Source organism: Piliocolobus tephrosceles, chromosome 4 (genome assembly GCF_002776525.5).
Source record: "Piliocolobus tephrosceles isolate RC106 chromosome 4, ASM277652v3, whole genome shotgun sequence".
NCBI classification, from domain to species: Eukaryota; Metazoa; Chordata; class Mammalia; order Primates; family Cercopithecidae; genus Piliocolobus; species Piliocolobus tephrosceles.
In genome coordinates this window covers 54,769,424-54,784,585 of record NC_045437.1, presented here as the reverse complement: position 1 = coordinate 54,784,585, position 15,162 = coordinate 54,769,424, and the positions used below count along the sequence as shown (strand labels likewise).

At 33.1% G+C, this 15,162-nt stretch overlaps 1 protein-coding gene across 1 annotated transcript in view; it reads left to right on the top strand.

Annotated features, from left to right (window-relative positions):
* The window catches only part of RNF180 (ring finger protein 180), a 220,856-nt gene extending 205,964 nt beyond the window's left edge, over window positions 1-14,892 (top strand). Inside the window, exon 7 of the mRNA XM_026447831.1 lies at window positions 14,693-14,892. Within this exon, the coding sequence (XP_026303616.1) occupies window positions 14,693-14,892 (200 nt within the window). The remainder of the gene's footprint in view (window positions 1-14,692) is intronic.
* The last annotated feature ends 270 nt before the right edge of the window (window positions 14,893-15,162 follow it).

Sequence of the window (15,162 nt, the reverse complement as noted above, 5' to 3'; positions counted from 1 at the left end):
TGGTATTTCTGAACAATATTTCCTGTTTGGATGATATTTAAAATATTAAGTACTAGTAACAAAATCTGTATGTAAGTCTAAAATTGTAAAATAGATTTTTTATTCTCTAAATGGCTATTTATAAAACTGATTACCACGTGATATAACTTACTATTTACTATGTCAAGTAATTTGTATTTGTAGATTTAGAAACTATAGCATTGTTTTGATATGAATATTGCTACTTAAATACCTTGTCTGAGACATGATCCAACAAGAGAGGTTCATCCAATAAGCTTGAGTTAAGATTTTAACTACCTGTGAGTCATTTTCTCCTTAATTCCTTGTTTTATTTCAAAAAGGTTGCTAAATAAGTAACCTCTAAAGTATTTCCTAAAAGGACACCTGTTAGTCAGTTCTAACCCAACACTGCTTGCTATAAAACTAAATCAACACTGCTGAACATTTAGCATATCTAACCAGAAGTAAGTCCCCCCCTTTATTATATCAAAAAATGTCCCCTTGTATTTCCAAATGTCTGTCACCACCATTCCTTGAGAACAACTGAGGCTACAAATAGACATAAACATTAATTAGGGTTGCTTATTCTTTTAATGACAAAGAAACGATTTTAAAGTAAGATATATTTCTGTATTTAGAGAGAATGGATTAAATGATTTTTTAAAATAGCTGTCTTCTCAAAAAGCAATTGTTTGGAATTTTTAATATAAAATGACAGTCTACTGAAAGAAGCTTTTTGAATTGTCTTAATGTTTGATATACCTGAAATTCATGGTACTATCATAGATACATAAACAGAAACTGGCTGAAGACTCAGCTCCATCACATATGTAACCCATGGCAAATCAACTAAACTCAAAGCTAGAGCCTTCCTTTTTTATTTTTAATCTGTAAAATGGGGTCACATATCTATCCTACATGACTGTTAGTTATGATCTAATACAGTCTGTTCCACAACCTAAATGAGACTCTTTGATGTATTTCCTGACAAAATATAATTTTGTAATATGTTACACGTTAGGTTAAATTTAAAAGTTAAAATCTCTAGTCTATATTTGCTGTTAAAACTTTACCAATGAATTTAAGTTTTTAATATATAGCTATATAATTATAAATAGACTAATTGGTAATATTTAGTTTATTCTGTATTCCACATTAACAGAAGTAAAGGAAAAACATTTTCTGTTTATTACAGAAAAACTAAGTTTTGCTTCATTCATGTGGAAAATAACCTCAATTTTGAATATAAAATGACTATTGGAAAATATAATTGAACATAAACTGAATGCTATTAAAGTAAAACGAATAAACAAAAATTAGAGATTGTGTTTACCTCAGCCTTGGAAAGCAACCATTCGGTCAAAACTAATATCACTAATGGATTGCGTAAGTGCTGTTTGCTTATCTTTTTAATATTAAAATTGCCTTCTGGTATTTATTATATTAATATATGTACTCTGGAAACAAAGTAAAAAATAAATCGTGGTTAGCCTAATTGTGTCCAATTTGAAATAGTATAACATAAACCCATAATTCATGAATATAAATATAAATATTAATGTTATATAACCTAGTGACAAGTATTATAGCCCCCAGAAACTAAGGAAAAAATTAAAATATGTAAATCCATGTTTACTTTTGGTATTTAAAGTCATAAAAGTTAAAAAGACATCATATTACCACAAAGTCAGTCTTGATAAATTTTAAAAGATTGAAACGATACAAAGTATCTTCTCTGACCACATGGAATGAAGCTAGAAATCCATATAAACAGAAAACTGAAAATTCACTAGTATGTGGAAATTAAACAGCACAATCTTAAACAACCAATAGGGTCAAAGAAGAAAGCATGAGGGAAATTAGAAAAAATGCTGATATGTATGAAAACAAAAATATGGCATACCAAAAATTTACAGGATCCAGCAACAGTAGTGCTAAAAGGGAATTTTATAGCAGTAAATGCCTCCATTAAAAAAGAAGAAAGATCTCAAGTCAACGTAATTTTATACTTTGAACTAGAAAAGTGAGCACTCTAAACCCCAAGCTAGCATAAGGAAGAAAATAATACATGATTAGAATAGGGATTAATGAAATACATAATAGAAAAATAGAATCAACAAAACAAAAATTTGGCCAGGAAAACATCAAAAACCTGGGCAAGCTTTTACCTACACTGACAAAGATAAAAGAGAGAGGATGCTTATAAATACAATAAAAAATGAGAGTGGAGACATTACTACCAATTTTACAGAAATAAGGATTATAATACTATGAGCAATTATATACCAACAACTTAGAGGACTTAAGTAAATGCATGAATTTATAAAAACATACAAATTATCTGAACTGAATCTAGAAGAAATAGAAAATCTCGACAGAACTATAACAAGTAAAAAGATTGAGTCAGTAATCACAAACTTCCCAAGAAAGAAAAGTCCAGGACCAAACAGCTTCACTGATGAATTCTGCCAAATATTGAAAGAAGCAACACCAATCCTCAAACTCTTCAAAAAAAAAAAAAAAATTGAAGAAGAAACACTTCATGATTCATTCTGTGAGGAGGACAGCACTACCTCAGTATGAAAGCCAAAGTTATCACAAGGAAAGAATTGTAGACCACTATCCCTTTGGAATATAAATGCAAAAATTCTCCACGAAATACTAACAGACTGATTCTAACAGCATATTAAAAGGTTCATGCATTATTGCCAAATGGGATTTATCTAGGAATGCAGGCATGGTTCAACATAAGAAAATCAATGTAATGTACCACATTAATAAAGGGGGGAAAGGGAATTGTTTTACTTGATACAGAAAAGCATTTGACAAAATCTAGCACCCTGTCATGATAAACACACTCAGAAGACTAGGAGTAAGACTGCTTCAACATGACATTGGCACTTAGGAAACCTCATAGCTGACACCACACATCTGTGAAAAACTGAAAGCTTTCCCCCTAAAATTAGGAACAAAATGAGGATATCCAGTTTAATCACTGCTGTTCAACATTGTGCTGGAAACTCTAGCTGGAACAATTTCATTGATTTATTTATTTATGCCATAAATAAATGGCATCCAAATTGGAAAAGAAGCAGTAAAACTATCTCTATTCAGATGTCCTAATCCTATATATAGAAAATCCCAAAGAATTCAAAAGAAAGCTATTAGAGCTAATTAATTTAGCAACATGGCAGGTTATAAGATCAGCACAGAAAAATCACTTGTGTTTCTGTACACTAGGAATGAACAATCCAGAAAGGACACTAAAAGCAATTGGTTTACAATGGCATCTAAAAGAATAAAATACCTAGGAATAATTTTAAGCATGGATGTTAAAAGTTTGCACACTGAAAACTATAAGATGTTGCTGAAGGAAATTAAAGAAGATCCAAATAAGTAGAAAGACATTCTGTGTTGATGCATTAGAAGATTTAATACTGTTAAGATATCAGTACTACCCAAGGCCATCTACAGATTTAACAGAATTCCTATCAAAATTTCAACAGCGCTTTTTGTAGAAATGAAAAGGATGATCTTCAAATTCATACAGAATTTCAAGGGTCCTGCATAACCAAACAAAAATCCTGAAAAGAAGTACAGTGTTCATAATATCAAAACTTACTACAAAGCTACAGTAATCAAAACAGTGTAGTACTGGCATACAGACATACAGATCAAGGGAATAGAAGTACAGAAATAAATTCATATATCTATGACCAATTGATTTTTGACAAGTCTACTGATGAAGTCCATTCATCTGGGAAAGAACAGTCTCTTTCATAAATAGTGCTAGGTTAGCTGGATTTACATATGCAAAAGAATGAAGTTGGACCCCTTAACTCCAAGTTGATCAATGACCTAAATATAAAAATTTAAAAACATAAATCGTGTAAAATAAAGAGCGGTAAATATTTACGAACAGTGACGTCTTAGATATGACATCAGAATCACAAGCAACAAAAGTAAATTGAACTTGATCAAAATTAAAAATTTTGAAAGGAATCACTTGAGGCCAGGAGTTCAAGACCAACCTGGGCAACATAGTAAGACCCTGTCTCTAACAACAACAACAAAAAATTGTAATTAGCTGGACATGGTGGTGCATGTCTGTAGTCCTCGCTACTTGGGAAGCTGAAGAGGGGGAACATTTTTTCAGCCCAAGAGGTTGAGGCTGAAGTGAGCTATTGCTGTGCCACTGCACTGCAGCCTGGGTGACAGAGTGAGACTATCCCTGAAAAAAAAAAAATTAAATGTGGTGCAAGGGACATATCAAGAAAGTAAAAAGACAACATGGCTACATACAGAATGGAAGAAAATGGTTGCAAATCATTTCTGATAATGGCTTAATATCGACTATACATATAAAATGTTAGCAGGAGAAACTGGAACTCTGATACACTGCTGGTGGAAATGTAAATTCCTCAAAAAGCTAATCATAGAATTACCATATGACTCTACAGTTCTGTGTATACCCAAAAGAATTGAAAACAGGGACTCAAAAAGATATTTGTATGCCAGTGTTCATTGCTGCATTATTCACAATAGCCAAAGGTAGAAACAACCTAAATTTCCATTAGCAATTGAATGGATAAAGGAAATGTGGTATACAATAGGTAAAAAGGAATAAAAGCCATAAAAAGGAATGATATTCTGATACATACTGCCATATGGATGAAGCTTGAAGACATTATACTCAGTAAAATAAGCCAAACACAAAAGGCCAAGATTGAGTGATTCCACTTACATGAGATAGCTACAACAGGCAAATTCATATAGGTAGAAAGCAGAATAGAGATTACCAGTGGCTGGGGAGAGGGACTCATGAGTTACTGCTTAATGGCTACAGTTTCTGTTTGGGATAATGAAAAAACTTGAAAATAAATAGTGGTGATGGTTGTACAACATTGTGAATGTAGTTATTGCCACTGAGTTGTACACTTAAAATTAGTTAAAATGACAAATATTATGTTATATATATCTTACCCAATAAAAACTATTTTTTAAAAAAAGTGGTATTCAATTCTTACCTGGTTATTGAACCAAAACAAAAAAAAATTGTAATGTAGCCTGATAACTTTAAAAACTATATTGAAATTTAAGCAGATGTTAAAAGTAATGTACAATAAATTTTAACTTATTCAATATAAAAGGTTAGCTTTCAGAATTAATACTCTTTACTCTAGGAGCCTAAGGATATAGGAGAAAAGATGAAATTTAAAATCTCTTTTGCATTAACTTTTTAAGTATATTAACAGTAACTCTATACCAAGTTGTGACTATAAATATATCACTCCACCTCTGCTAAGACCTACTTATATCAATCAACTTTTGACACAACAAAAGTCTTATGTAATATGAAGCAGTAAAATATTGTGCTTTAACCTTTTATCCATCCCATCATATGTGAAAGATAGGACATGTCTCATTTTTAATACTAATTTCAAGACTCTCTGAATTAGCCTCTAAAGAACCTACAAAATGTATTTCAAATATATTCATATGAATTTTCAATTCCTGCCGAAAATAAATTTGAAAGCCTTGAGTTAGGACAGTCTCAAAAATATGCTAATTATTCATTTTATTATCTAAAGTCTATCCTTTTATGCAGGTACTCATCCATCCAAAAACATTTATTGAATGCCCACTATTAGCACAACACAACCTACCAAAATACAAAAATTCGTGATTAGAGATAGTTTTTCTATCTGTGAAACAACCTTCAAAATAATAGAGTTCACTTTATGGTCTTTGATGGTGAATATAAATTTGAATCATATTCTGTAGGGAAAAAAGTCATAGCCTTGTTTTCTAGGATATGAGCGAGAAATCACTCTGACGTAAAATTACTTCTACAAAATAGAATTGAAGAAAAGACAAGAGTATCTTTGTAATTTTTGTAATCTAAACCTGATGGCAACTTGGAGATTTTTCTTCACGGGTCCTTCTTCCTCTTTGATTTCACCACAATGAATTTCTCCAAGAGCTCATTTTTTCCATGTGGGAAAACAAGTCAGATTCAACTTCCATTTTTATCACCTGTTTCTTCCACGGTTTTATTAGTTACTTCATTGTTTTCAGTAAGAATTCATAGTAAGATTAAAGTTTTCCCTGAACTGCCGAGTGCTGCACTCCACATCATCCTAAACCTTGGAACCCAACCTAAATCACAATGACAGAGCAGCCCCTGTCTGGTATATTGCTGGTTATTGTGGCAGAGGAAAAGAGACTGCTGCAAAGCAACCTAAATGGATAAATGCCTCTACCCAGAAACAACACACATAACTTTCATTGGACAACCATTTTCACTGGTCAAGTCCCATCGCCTTCATAACTTCCAGGGGACAGGGAAGTACAAACAAACCATGTAATCAGAGACTAGAATATTTCTGAAGAGCCTTAAGGGAACAATTATGAAAGTTTTAATCCAGTTTATTTGAAAACTTGGGTATAATGGATAATCTTTTATAAAAGTTATTAGAAATGGCTCGAGAATAACTAGAAGACATAAAGAGACCAACAAATATTAAATAAATTGGTAGGTATTTTTAAGTCTGCCCATAGACCTGAAAAAACTACAGGCCCAAGTGGTTGTATAGGCTAGATTTATCAAACCTTTAAGAATTCTATTTTTATGCAAACTGTTTAAGATACTAAAAGAGATTACAAGATTACCAATGTCTAGAACTGTTAATGGCTTGAGATTTTACCCTATTTGTAAGCTAACAGGTTATTTGGCCACTGTCATAGTTGGTGGCAGAAGACACAAGACTTATGTGTTAGAGACAAAGGATGGTTTGTTACTCACAGTGGTAGCCAGAGTAGCAGCATTTGTGATGGATACCTGAGCCTCATTTCCCATAGGGTATCATGATATCCATATATGCAGTGGGGTGTGTTACATAGGAGAACTCTAAGCTTACAAAACCCAAATCTTTTATAACAGGCATTAAAAATGCTGTGTTCTAAGAATACAAACAAACCTATACTCTGCTCCAAAGGGAGACACTCTATCTTCTAAGACAGTTTACTATGCAAATATCTTTCAAAACATAGTCCAGAACAAAGGCAGTTAGTACTTATGCTTGTAAGATGTGCACACACACAGAGATCCATAGAAAATTGTCACCTAATAGCTAACATGTTTTATGAAGCCAATAAAATCACGATACACAAACCAGGTAAAAGTAGCATAAAACAGAATACTATAGACCAATCTCCCTTTTAGCATATGGATTAAAATGCCATATAAAATAGTAGCAAGCTGAGTTCCTCAGTATATAAAAACCAGTATTAAGGACATGTGGAATTTATCCATGTGAAGGAATGGTATATATGAGGGAGGAAAATCAATTTAATAAATTTAATATTATTCAACAATAGAAAAATTCACAAGTTGAATTTATCACATTAACAGATTAAAGGAAAAAACCATATGAACGTCTTCAGAGATACAGAGAAATTATTTTGACTTGTGAATAATGAGTATGTGGAATATTGGCACAAGAATTCAATTCTTCAGATTCCTTGAAGCGTACAGTTTTCACTGCAGTATGCCTTTTTTCACTGGATTGTGTGGCAAAAAAGTGAAGTATGTGTCTTTATTATGTCTCTTACTTTAAAACAGCATTGTTAAAATGAACTATAGCATAGTTAAAATGAACTAAGAATACTGAGTACTCTTTAAACTGTGTCTTAATAGCAAAATAATTACCAACTTATCACAAAGAATAAGTTATGATTATGCCTGTAAAAGTGAATTCCTGGTGCAGAAGCTTCTCTTACCATTAACTCCAATCCAAATCGTTTTTTAAAATGAAGTGATTGTATATATTAAAATATATACATTGACTACTATGTTATAATAGTTCTAAGTGTATTGTCTCCTGTGCCATGCATTTTAAATGGAGACAAAAATTGGTACTTGGTGGACAAAAAAAAATCTTGGATATTAGAGTGGTTTGTGATCCTCATAAGCTCAACCCTACCAGACAAAATCTTACACTTATTTAATTTGTCCTATTAGAAACTAGAAATTTAAATTTAATAAATTTAACTTATTAATTAATTTAAATTTACATTTATTGATTAAAATAATTTTTTAACTTTTAGGTTCAGGGGTATATGTGCAAGTGTTATATAGGTAAACTCATGTCACAGGGATTTGATACACAGATTATTTCATCACTGAGGTACTAAGCCTAGGAACCAATAGTTATTTTTCTGCTCCTCTCTGTCCTCCCACCCTTCACCTTCTGATAGACCCCAGTGTCTACTGTTCCCCTCTTTGTGTCCATGTGTTCTCATCATTTAGCTCCAACTTATAAGTGAGAACATGTGATATTTGGTTTTCTGTTCCTACATTAGCTTGCTAAGGATAATGACCTCCAGCCCCATCCATCAAAGGCTATGATCTCATTCTTTTTTATGGCTGCTTAGTATTCCATAGTGTATATGTACCATATTTTCTTTATCCAGTCTACCATTGTTGGGCATTTAGGTTGATTCCATGTCTTTGCTATTGTGAATAGTGCTACAAAGAACATACATGTGCATGTGTCTTTATGATAGAATGATTTATATTCCTTTGGGTATATACCCAGTAATGGGATTGCTGGGGTTGAATGGTAGTTCTGTTTTTAGGACTTTGAGGAATCGCCACAAAGCTTTCCACAATGGTTGAACTAATTTACAATTTACACTCTCAACAGTGTATAAGCATTTCTTTTTCTCTGCAATCTCACCAGCATCTTTTATTTTTGGACTTTTCAATAGTAGCCATTCTGACTGGTGTGAGATGGTATCTCGTTGTGGTTTTGATTTGCATTTCTCTAATGATCAGTGATATTGAGCTTTTTTGCTGTTTCTTGGCCATATGTATGTCTTCTTTTCAAGAATGTCTGTTCATGTCTTTTGCCCACTTTTTAAAGGAGTTGTTTTTTTCTTGTAAATTTAAGTGCCTTATAGAGGCTGGATATTAGACCTTTGTCAGATGCATAGTTTGCAAAAATTTTCTCTCACTCTGCAGGTTGTCTGTTTATTCTGTTAATAGTTTCTTTTGCTGTGGAGAAGCTCTTTAGTTTAATTATATCCCAGTTATCAGTTTTTGCTTTTGATGCAGAATTGTTTTTGGCATCTTCATCATGAAATCTTTGCCCATTCCTATGTCCAGAAATCAATTGGACATATTGCGTATATTGTCTTCCAGGGTTTTTATGTTTTGGGGTTTTACATTTAAGTCTTTAACCCATCTTTAATTGATTTTTAATATGGTATAAGTAAGGGGTCCACTTCAGTCTTCTACATGTAGCAAGCCAGTTATCCAAGCACCATTTATTGAATAGAGAGTACTTTCCCCATTGTTTGTTCATGTCAGCTTTGTTGAAAATCAGATGGTTGTTGATGTGCAACCTTATTTTGGGGCTCTCTATTCTGTTCCATTGATCTCTGTTTTTGTACTAGTAGCATGCTGTTTTGGTTGCTATCGCCCTGTAGCATAGTTTGAAGGCAGATAGCATGATGCCTCCAGCTTTATTTTTATTGCTTAGGATTTCCTTGGCTATTCAGGCTCTTTTTTGGTTCCATATGAATTTTGAAGTAGTTTCCTCTAGTTCTGTGAAGAATGTCATTGGTAATTTGCTAGGAACAGCATTAAATCTTTAAATTGCTTTGGACAGTATGGCCATTTTAATGATATTGATTATTCCTGTCCATCACATGGAATGTTTTTCCTTTTGTCTGTATCATCTCTGATTTCTTTGAGTAGTGGTTTGTCGTTTTCCTTGTAGATATCTTTCACCTTCCTGGTTAGCTGTATTCCTGGGTATTTTATTTTTTTGTAGTAATTGTGAATGGGAATTTGTTCTTAATTTGGCTTTCTGCTCACCTGTTGTTGGTGTATAGGAATGCTAGTGAGTTTTGCATATTGAGTTTCTATCTTGAGAATTTGCTGAATTTGCTTATCAGCTTAAGAACTTTTAGACTGAGACTATGGGGCTATCTAATATATAATCATGTTGTCTGCAAATAGGGATAGTTTGACTTCCTCTCTTCCTATTTGGATGCTCTTTCTTTCTTTCTCTTGCCTGATTACTCTGTCCAGGACTTCCAATACTTGTCAAATAAGAGTGGTTACAGAGGGCATCCTTGTCTTATGATGGTTTTCAAGGGGAATGCTTCCAGCTTTTGCCAATTCAGTATGATGTTGGCTGTGGGATTGTCATAGATGGCCTTATTATTGAGGTATATTCCCTCAATACCTAGTTTGTTGAGAGTTAACGTGAAACGATGTTGAATTTTATTGAAAGCCTTTTCTGCATCTATTGAGATGGTTATTGTCTTTAGTTCTGTTTATGTGACAAATCACATTTATTGATCTACATACATTGAACCACACTTGAATCCCAGGGATAAAGCCTACTTGTTTGTGGTGAACTCACTTTTTGATGTGCTGATAAATTCAGTTTGCCAGCATTATGTTGTGGATTTTTGCATCAATGTTTGTCAAGGACATTGGCCTGAAGTTTTATTTTTTTGTTGTTTTGTCTGCAAGGCTTTGCTGTCAGGATGATGCTGGCCTCATAGAATGCATTGAAGAGGAGTATCTCCTAAATTTTTTTGGCATAGTTTCAGTAGGAATGGTACCAGCATTCTTTGTATATCTTATAGAATTTGGCTGTGAATCAGTCTGGTCCTGGAATTTTTTTGGTTGATAGGCTAATACTGATTCAATTTCAGAGCTCATTATTGGTTGCTTTAGGTATTCAATTTCTTTCTGGTTCAGTCTTGGGAGTGTGTATGTGTCCAGGAGTTTATCCATTTGTTGCAGATTTTCTAGTTTGTATGCATAGAAGTGTCCATAATATTCTCTAATGGTTACTTGTATTTCTGTGGAGTCAGTGGTATAATAATATCCCCTTTGTTGTTTCTGATTTGTGTTTACTTGGATGTTCCCTTTTCTTGTTTATTAGTGGCCTATCTGAATTTTTTCAAAAAAAAAAAAAACAGCTTTTGTTTTTGTTGATATTTGAATGGCTTTTTGTATCTGTCTCCTTCAGTTCAGCTTTGATTTTGATTATTTCTTGTCTTCTAGCTTTGAGGTTGGTTTGCTCTTGTTTCTCTAGTTATAATGTTAGGCTGTTAATTTCAGATCTTTCTAACTTTTTGATGTGGGTGTTTAGTGCTGTAAGTTTCCCTTTTAACTCTTCTCATTAGTTTCCAAGAGCTTCTTGGTTTTTGCCTTCATTTCATTATTTGCCCAAAAGTCATTCAGAAGCAGGTTAATTTCCATGTAAATGTATAGTTTTGGGACATATTCTTCTTATTAAATTCTGTTTTTATTGCATTGTGGTCCAGGGGTGTGGATGTTTTGATTTCAGTTTTAATTTTCTGGGGACTGTTTTATGTTCAATTGTGTGGGCAATTTTAGAGTATGTGCCATGTGGCAATGACAAGAATGTTGTTTGGTGGTTGCAAGTTCTGTCCATTTGGTCAAGTGTCGAGTTCAGGTCCCGAATATCTTTGTTAATTTCCTTCCTAGTGATCTAATGCTTTCAGTGGGGTGTTGATAGCTCCCACTATTAGTGTGAAGGAGTCTATATCTCTTTAAAAGTCTCTAAGAACTTGCTTTATGAATCTGGGTGCTCCTGTGTTGGGTGCATATATATTTAGGTTAAGTCTTCTTATAGAATTGAACCCTTTACCATTATGTAATGCCCCTCTTTGTCTTTTTTAATCTTTGTTGGTTTAAAGTATTTGTGAAACTAGGATTGCAACCCCTGCTTTTTAATGCTTTCCATTTGCTTGGTAGATTTTTCTCCATCCCTTTATTTTGAGCCTATAGGTGTCACTGGATGTAAGATGAGTCTCTTGAAGATGGCATACCATTGGATCTTGGTCCTTTATACAGCTTGCCATGCTGTGCCTTTTTTTTTTTTTTTTTTTTAACTGTGGTATTCAGCACATTTACATTCAAGGTTAGTATTGATATATGTGGATTTGATCCTGTTGTTAGTTGTTTATTATGCTAACCTGTTTGTATGGTTGCTTTATAGTGTCACTGGTCTGTGAACTTAGAATTTTTGCAGTGGGTGGTAACAGTCTTTCCTTTCCATATTTGATGCATCTTTCAGGAGCTCTTGTAAGGCTGATATCATGGTGACAAATTCCGTCAGCCTTTGCTTGTCTGAAAAGGATATTATTTCTCCCTTGCTTATGAAGCTTAGTTTGGCCATATATGAAATTCTTGGTTGAAATTTCTTTTAAGAATGTTGAATATAGACCTCCAATCTCTTCTGGCTTGTAAGGTTTCTGCTGAGAGGTTCACTGTCAGTCTGATGGACTACTCTTTGTAGGTGATCTTTCTCTCTAGCTGCCTTTAACATTTTTTCTTTCATTTCCACCCTGGAGAATTTTATGATTATAATGTCTTGGGGATAACCTTATTAAATATTTTGCATTCACTGGATTTGAATGTTGGCCTCCATAGCTAGGTTGGGGAAGTTCTCATGGATGATCTCCTATAATATGTTTTCCGAGTTGCTTCTCTCCCCATCTCTTTCAGTAAATGAAATACAAAATATATTCAAGCACTTCAATAATAGTTTAGATAAAGCAGAAGAAAAAATGTCAGAACTTGAAGACAGGTCTCTTGAAATAACCCAGTCAGACAAAAATAAAGAAAAAAGAATTTTAAAAGGATGAACAAAGCCTGTGTGACATATGGGACACCACAAACTGACCAAATATTCAAATTTTTGGTGTCCCAGAGATGAAGTGAACATGAAAGGGATAGGAAACATATTTAATGAAATAATGGATGAAAGCTTCACAAGGCTAGAAAATTATTTACATATCAAGATACAGGAAGCTCAGAAATCCCCAAATAGGCATACTGCAAAAAGGTTTTCTCCATGGTACATAGAGCCAAACTATCAAGAGTCAAAGATAGAATCTTTAAAACAGGAAAAGTATCTAGGCACTTACAAGGGAACCCCAATCAGAAAACATTGGATTTCTCAGTAGAAACCTTATAGACCAGAGAATAGAATGACATACTCAAAGTGCTGAAGAAAAAAAATGGCAGCCAAGGATATTATACCTGACAAAGTTTTCCTTCAGAAATGAAGGATAAATAATGCCTTTTCCAGACAAGGAAATGCTGATGGAATTCATCACCACTAGGCTGGCCCTGTAAGAAATGCTTAGGAAGCAAAAGAATGACATCATGAAAACACTTGAAAGTAAAACCCAAATGGTAGAACATACATACAAATAAGAGAAAAAATACAAAGGATACCACTACAGAAAACCACCAGACTACAAAGATAAACAATAAAATATTGCATATATGCCATAAAAATGTACAAATATTGTGTGGCATTAAAAAAAGTTTTTTAATCAGATACGATAGAAAGTCAACCAAGATCAATTAGAAATCATTTTAAAAACTATTTGAAATGTAGCTCTACAAATTAATTTAAAATATCACTTACTTCGTGTTTATCTTTTTAAATTTCATGTTTTGAACCTATATAAGTAAATATAATTTCCAAATAATACATAAAAAATAGGATAGTTCTTGATTAAAGAGTTTTGACTTTAAACGACCACACTAATACCCAGGTAAATGCAACCTTGCCATCAGAATAAGCAGCCTGACCTAGAGCATATTTAACATTACTCAATTGTTGTAACAAATGAACCAGAATTTGCCTCAAGCTAGAGCTTCACAGAACTTTTATCACCAGAATTGCTAGCAAGTACCAGAATTACATTTTTCTGCCTAGTTTATTATGCTGTCCCTGCTCCCTAACACAAATAAACACAGAAATACTTAAAGTAGATAAGTAAAAAGCAAAAGATTAATAGGTTATCAGTCCTCAGAAAATTGAATTTTGTTTTTTAAATGACTTTGAGTTTATATATTGGTCAATCAAAAAAAAACAAGTTGCTATTAAGCAGGTTTTTTCTCAAGCTCTAATTAGCATTAAATATACAAAAGAAAATTGTATTTCATGGTGTAATATTTCTCAGAAATGTCATATTCATTTAGTAATAAGTAGACTATAGTTTACTTTCAAGATTTGCTTTTTCTGTACCAACCAATCCCCATGCTTTGAATTCTATGGAAATTAAAGCTAAATTTCTTTAAAGGAGTATCATTATGTCTGTCCAGTTTATTCGATGCTAAAACAAAATAAGATATTCTTCTTAGAACCTTGCTCAAAGAATTAAACTGAATGAAATTCTCATAGTATAAGATACAAGGTTAAGTTCGTGATCAGAAGTTATAAAAACAGTTGTAAAAATAAAACATGAATAAAGTTTAAATTTAGAAAATATTCTCTTGAAAATAATTACATTTGATCCCCACAAATTTTTGAAGAAATCAGACAGCAGAGATGAGAAATTCATGACTAAAAGAGATAAATGTCTTGCCCCAATGAAGTGGCAGACCTAGGCAAATCTCCTGACTTAATATCCTGTGTTCTTTGCTACCCTGCATTTAATGCCCTGAACTAGAAGAGCCTTCTAATAGTTGCTCATCGTTGAAAAAACTATCGGGAAACAACATAAATCCACTCAGTGTACTCAAGATATGCTTTGGTTAATTGTACTTGTGTTCATGTTGCAGGTTCTTTTCTGAGCACTAGCTTGAATTTAATGGGCTTTAATATGTTCATACATCTTCTAGGTTTCCACAGACGTGCAGCTCCAGTTACAAGAAGGCAGTTCCCACATGGTGCACACAGGATGGATTACCTGCACTTTGAGGATGATAGCCGTGGATGGTGGTTTGACATGGATATGGTGATCATATATATTTATTCAGTGAACTGGGTCATTGGATTCATTGTTTTCTGCTTTCTTTGCTATTTTTTCTTTCCGTTTTAGGAATTTTCATACCTTACTACAGTTGGTATACAATCATAAATGATGTAAATAACAATTGCTTAAACATTTTTAAAATGTTTAAATGTTGAAGTTTTTTTTTAATGTTGCATTATACAAATTGTTGGTGTTTATAGAAAGCCTGAGAATAATGAATCATTTATTAATGTTTTTCATGTAACAAACTAAACTTTATTCAAGAGCTAACCTACCCACCACTTAGCAACAATGCACTATTAATTTCATAGTTGTTCTTGGGTTAGGATTTGGGGC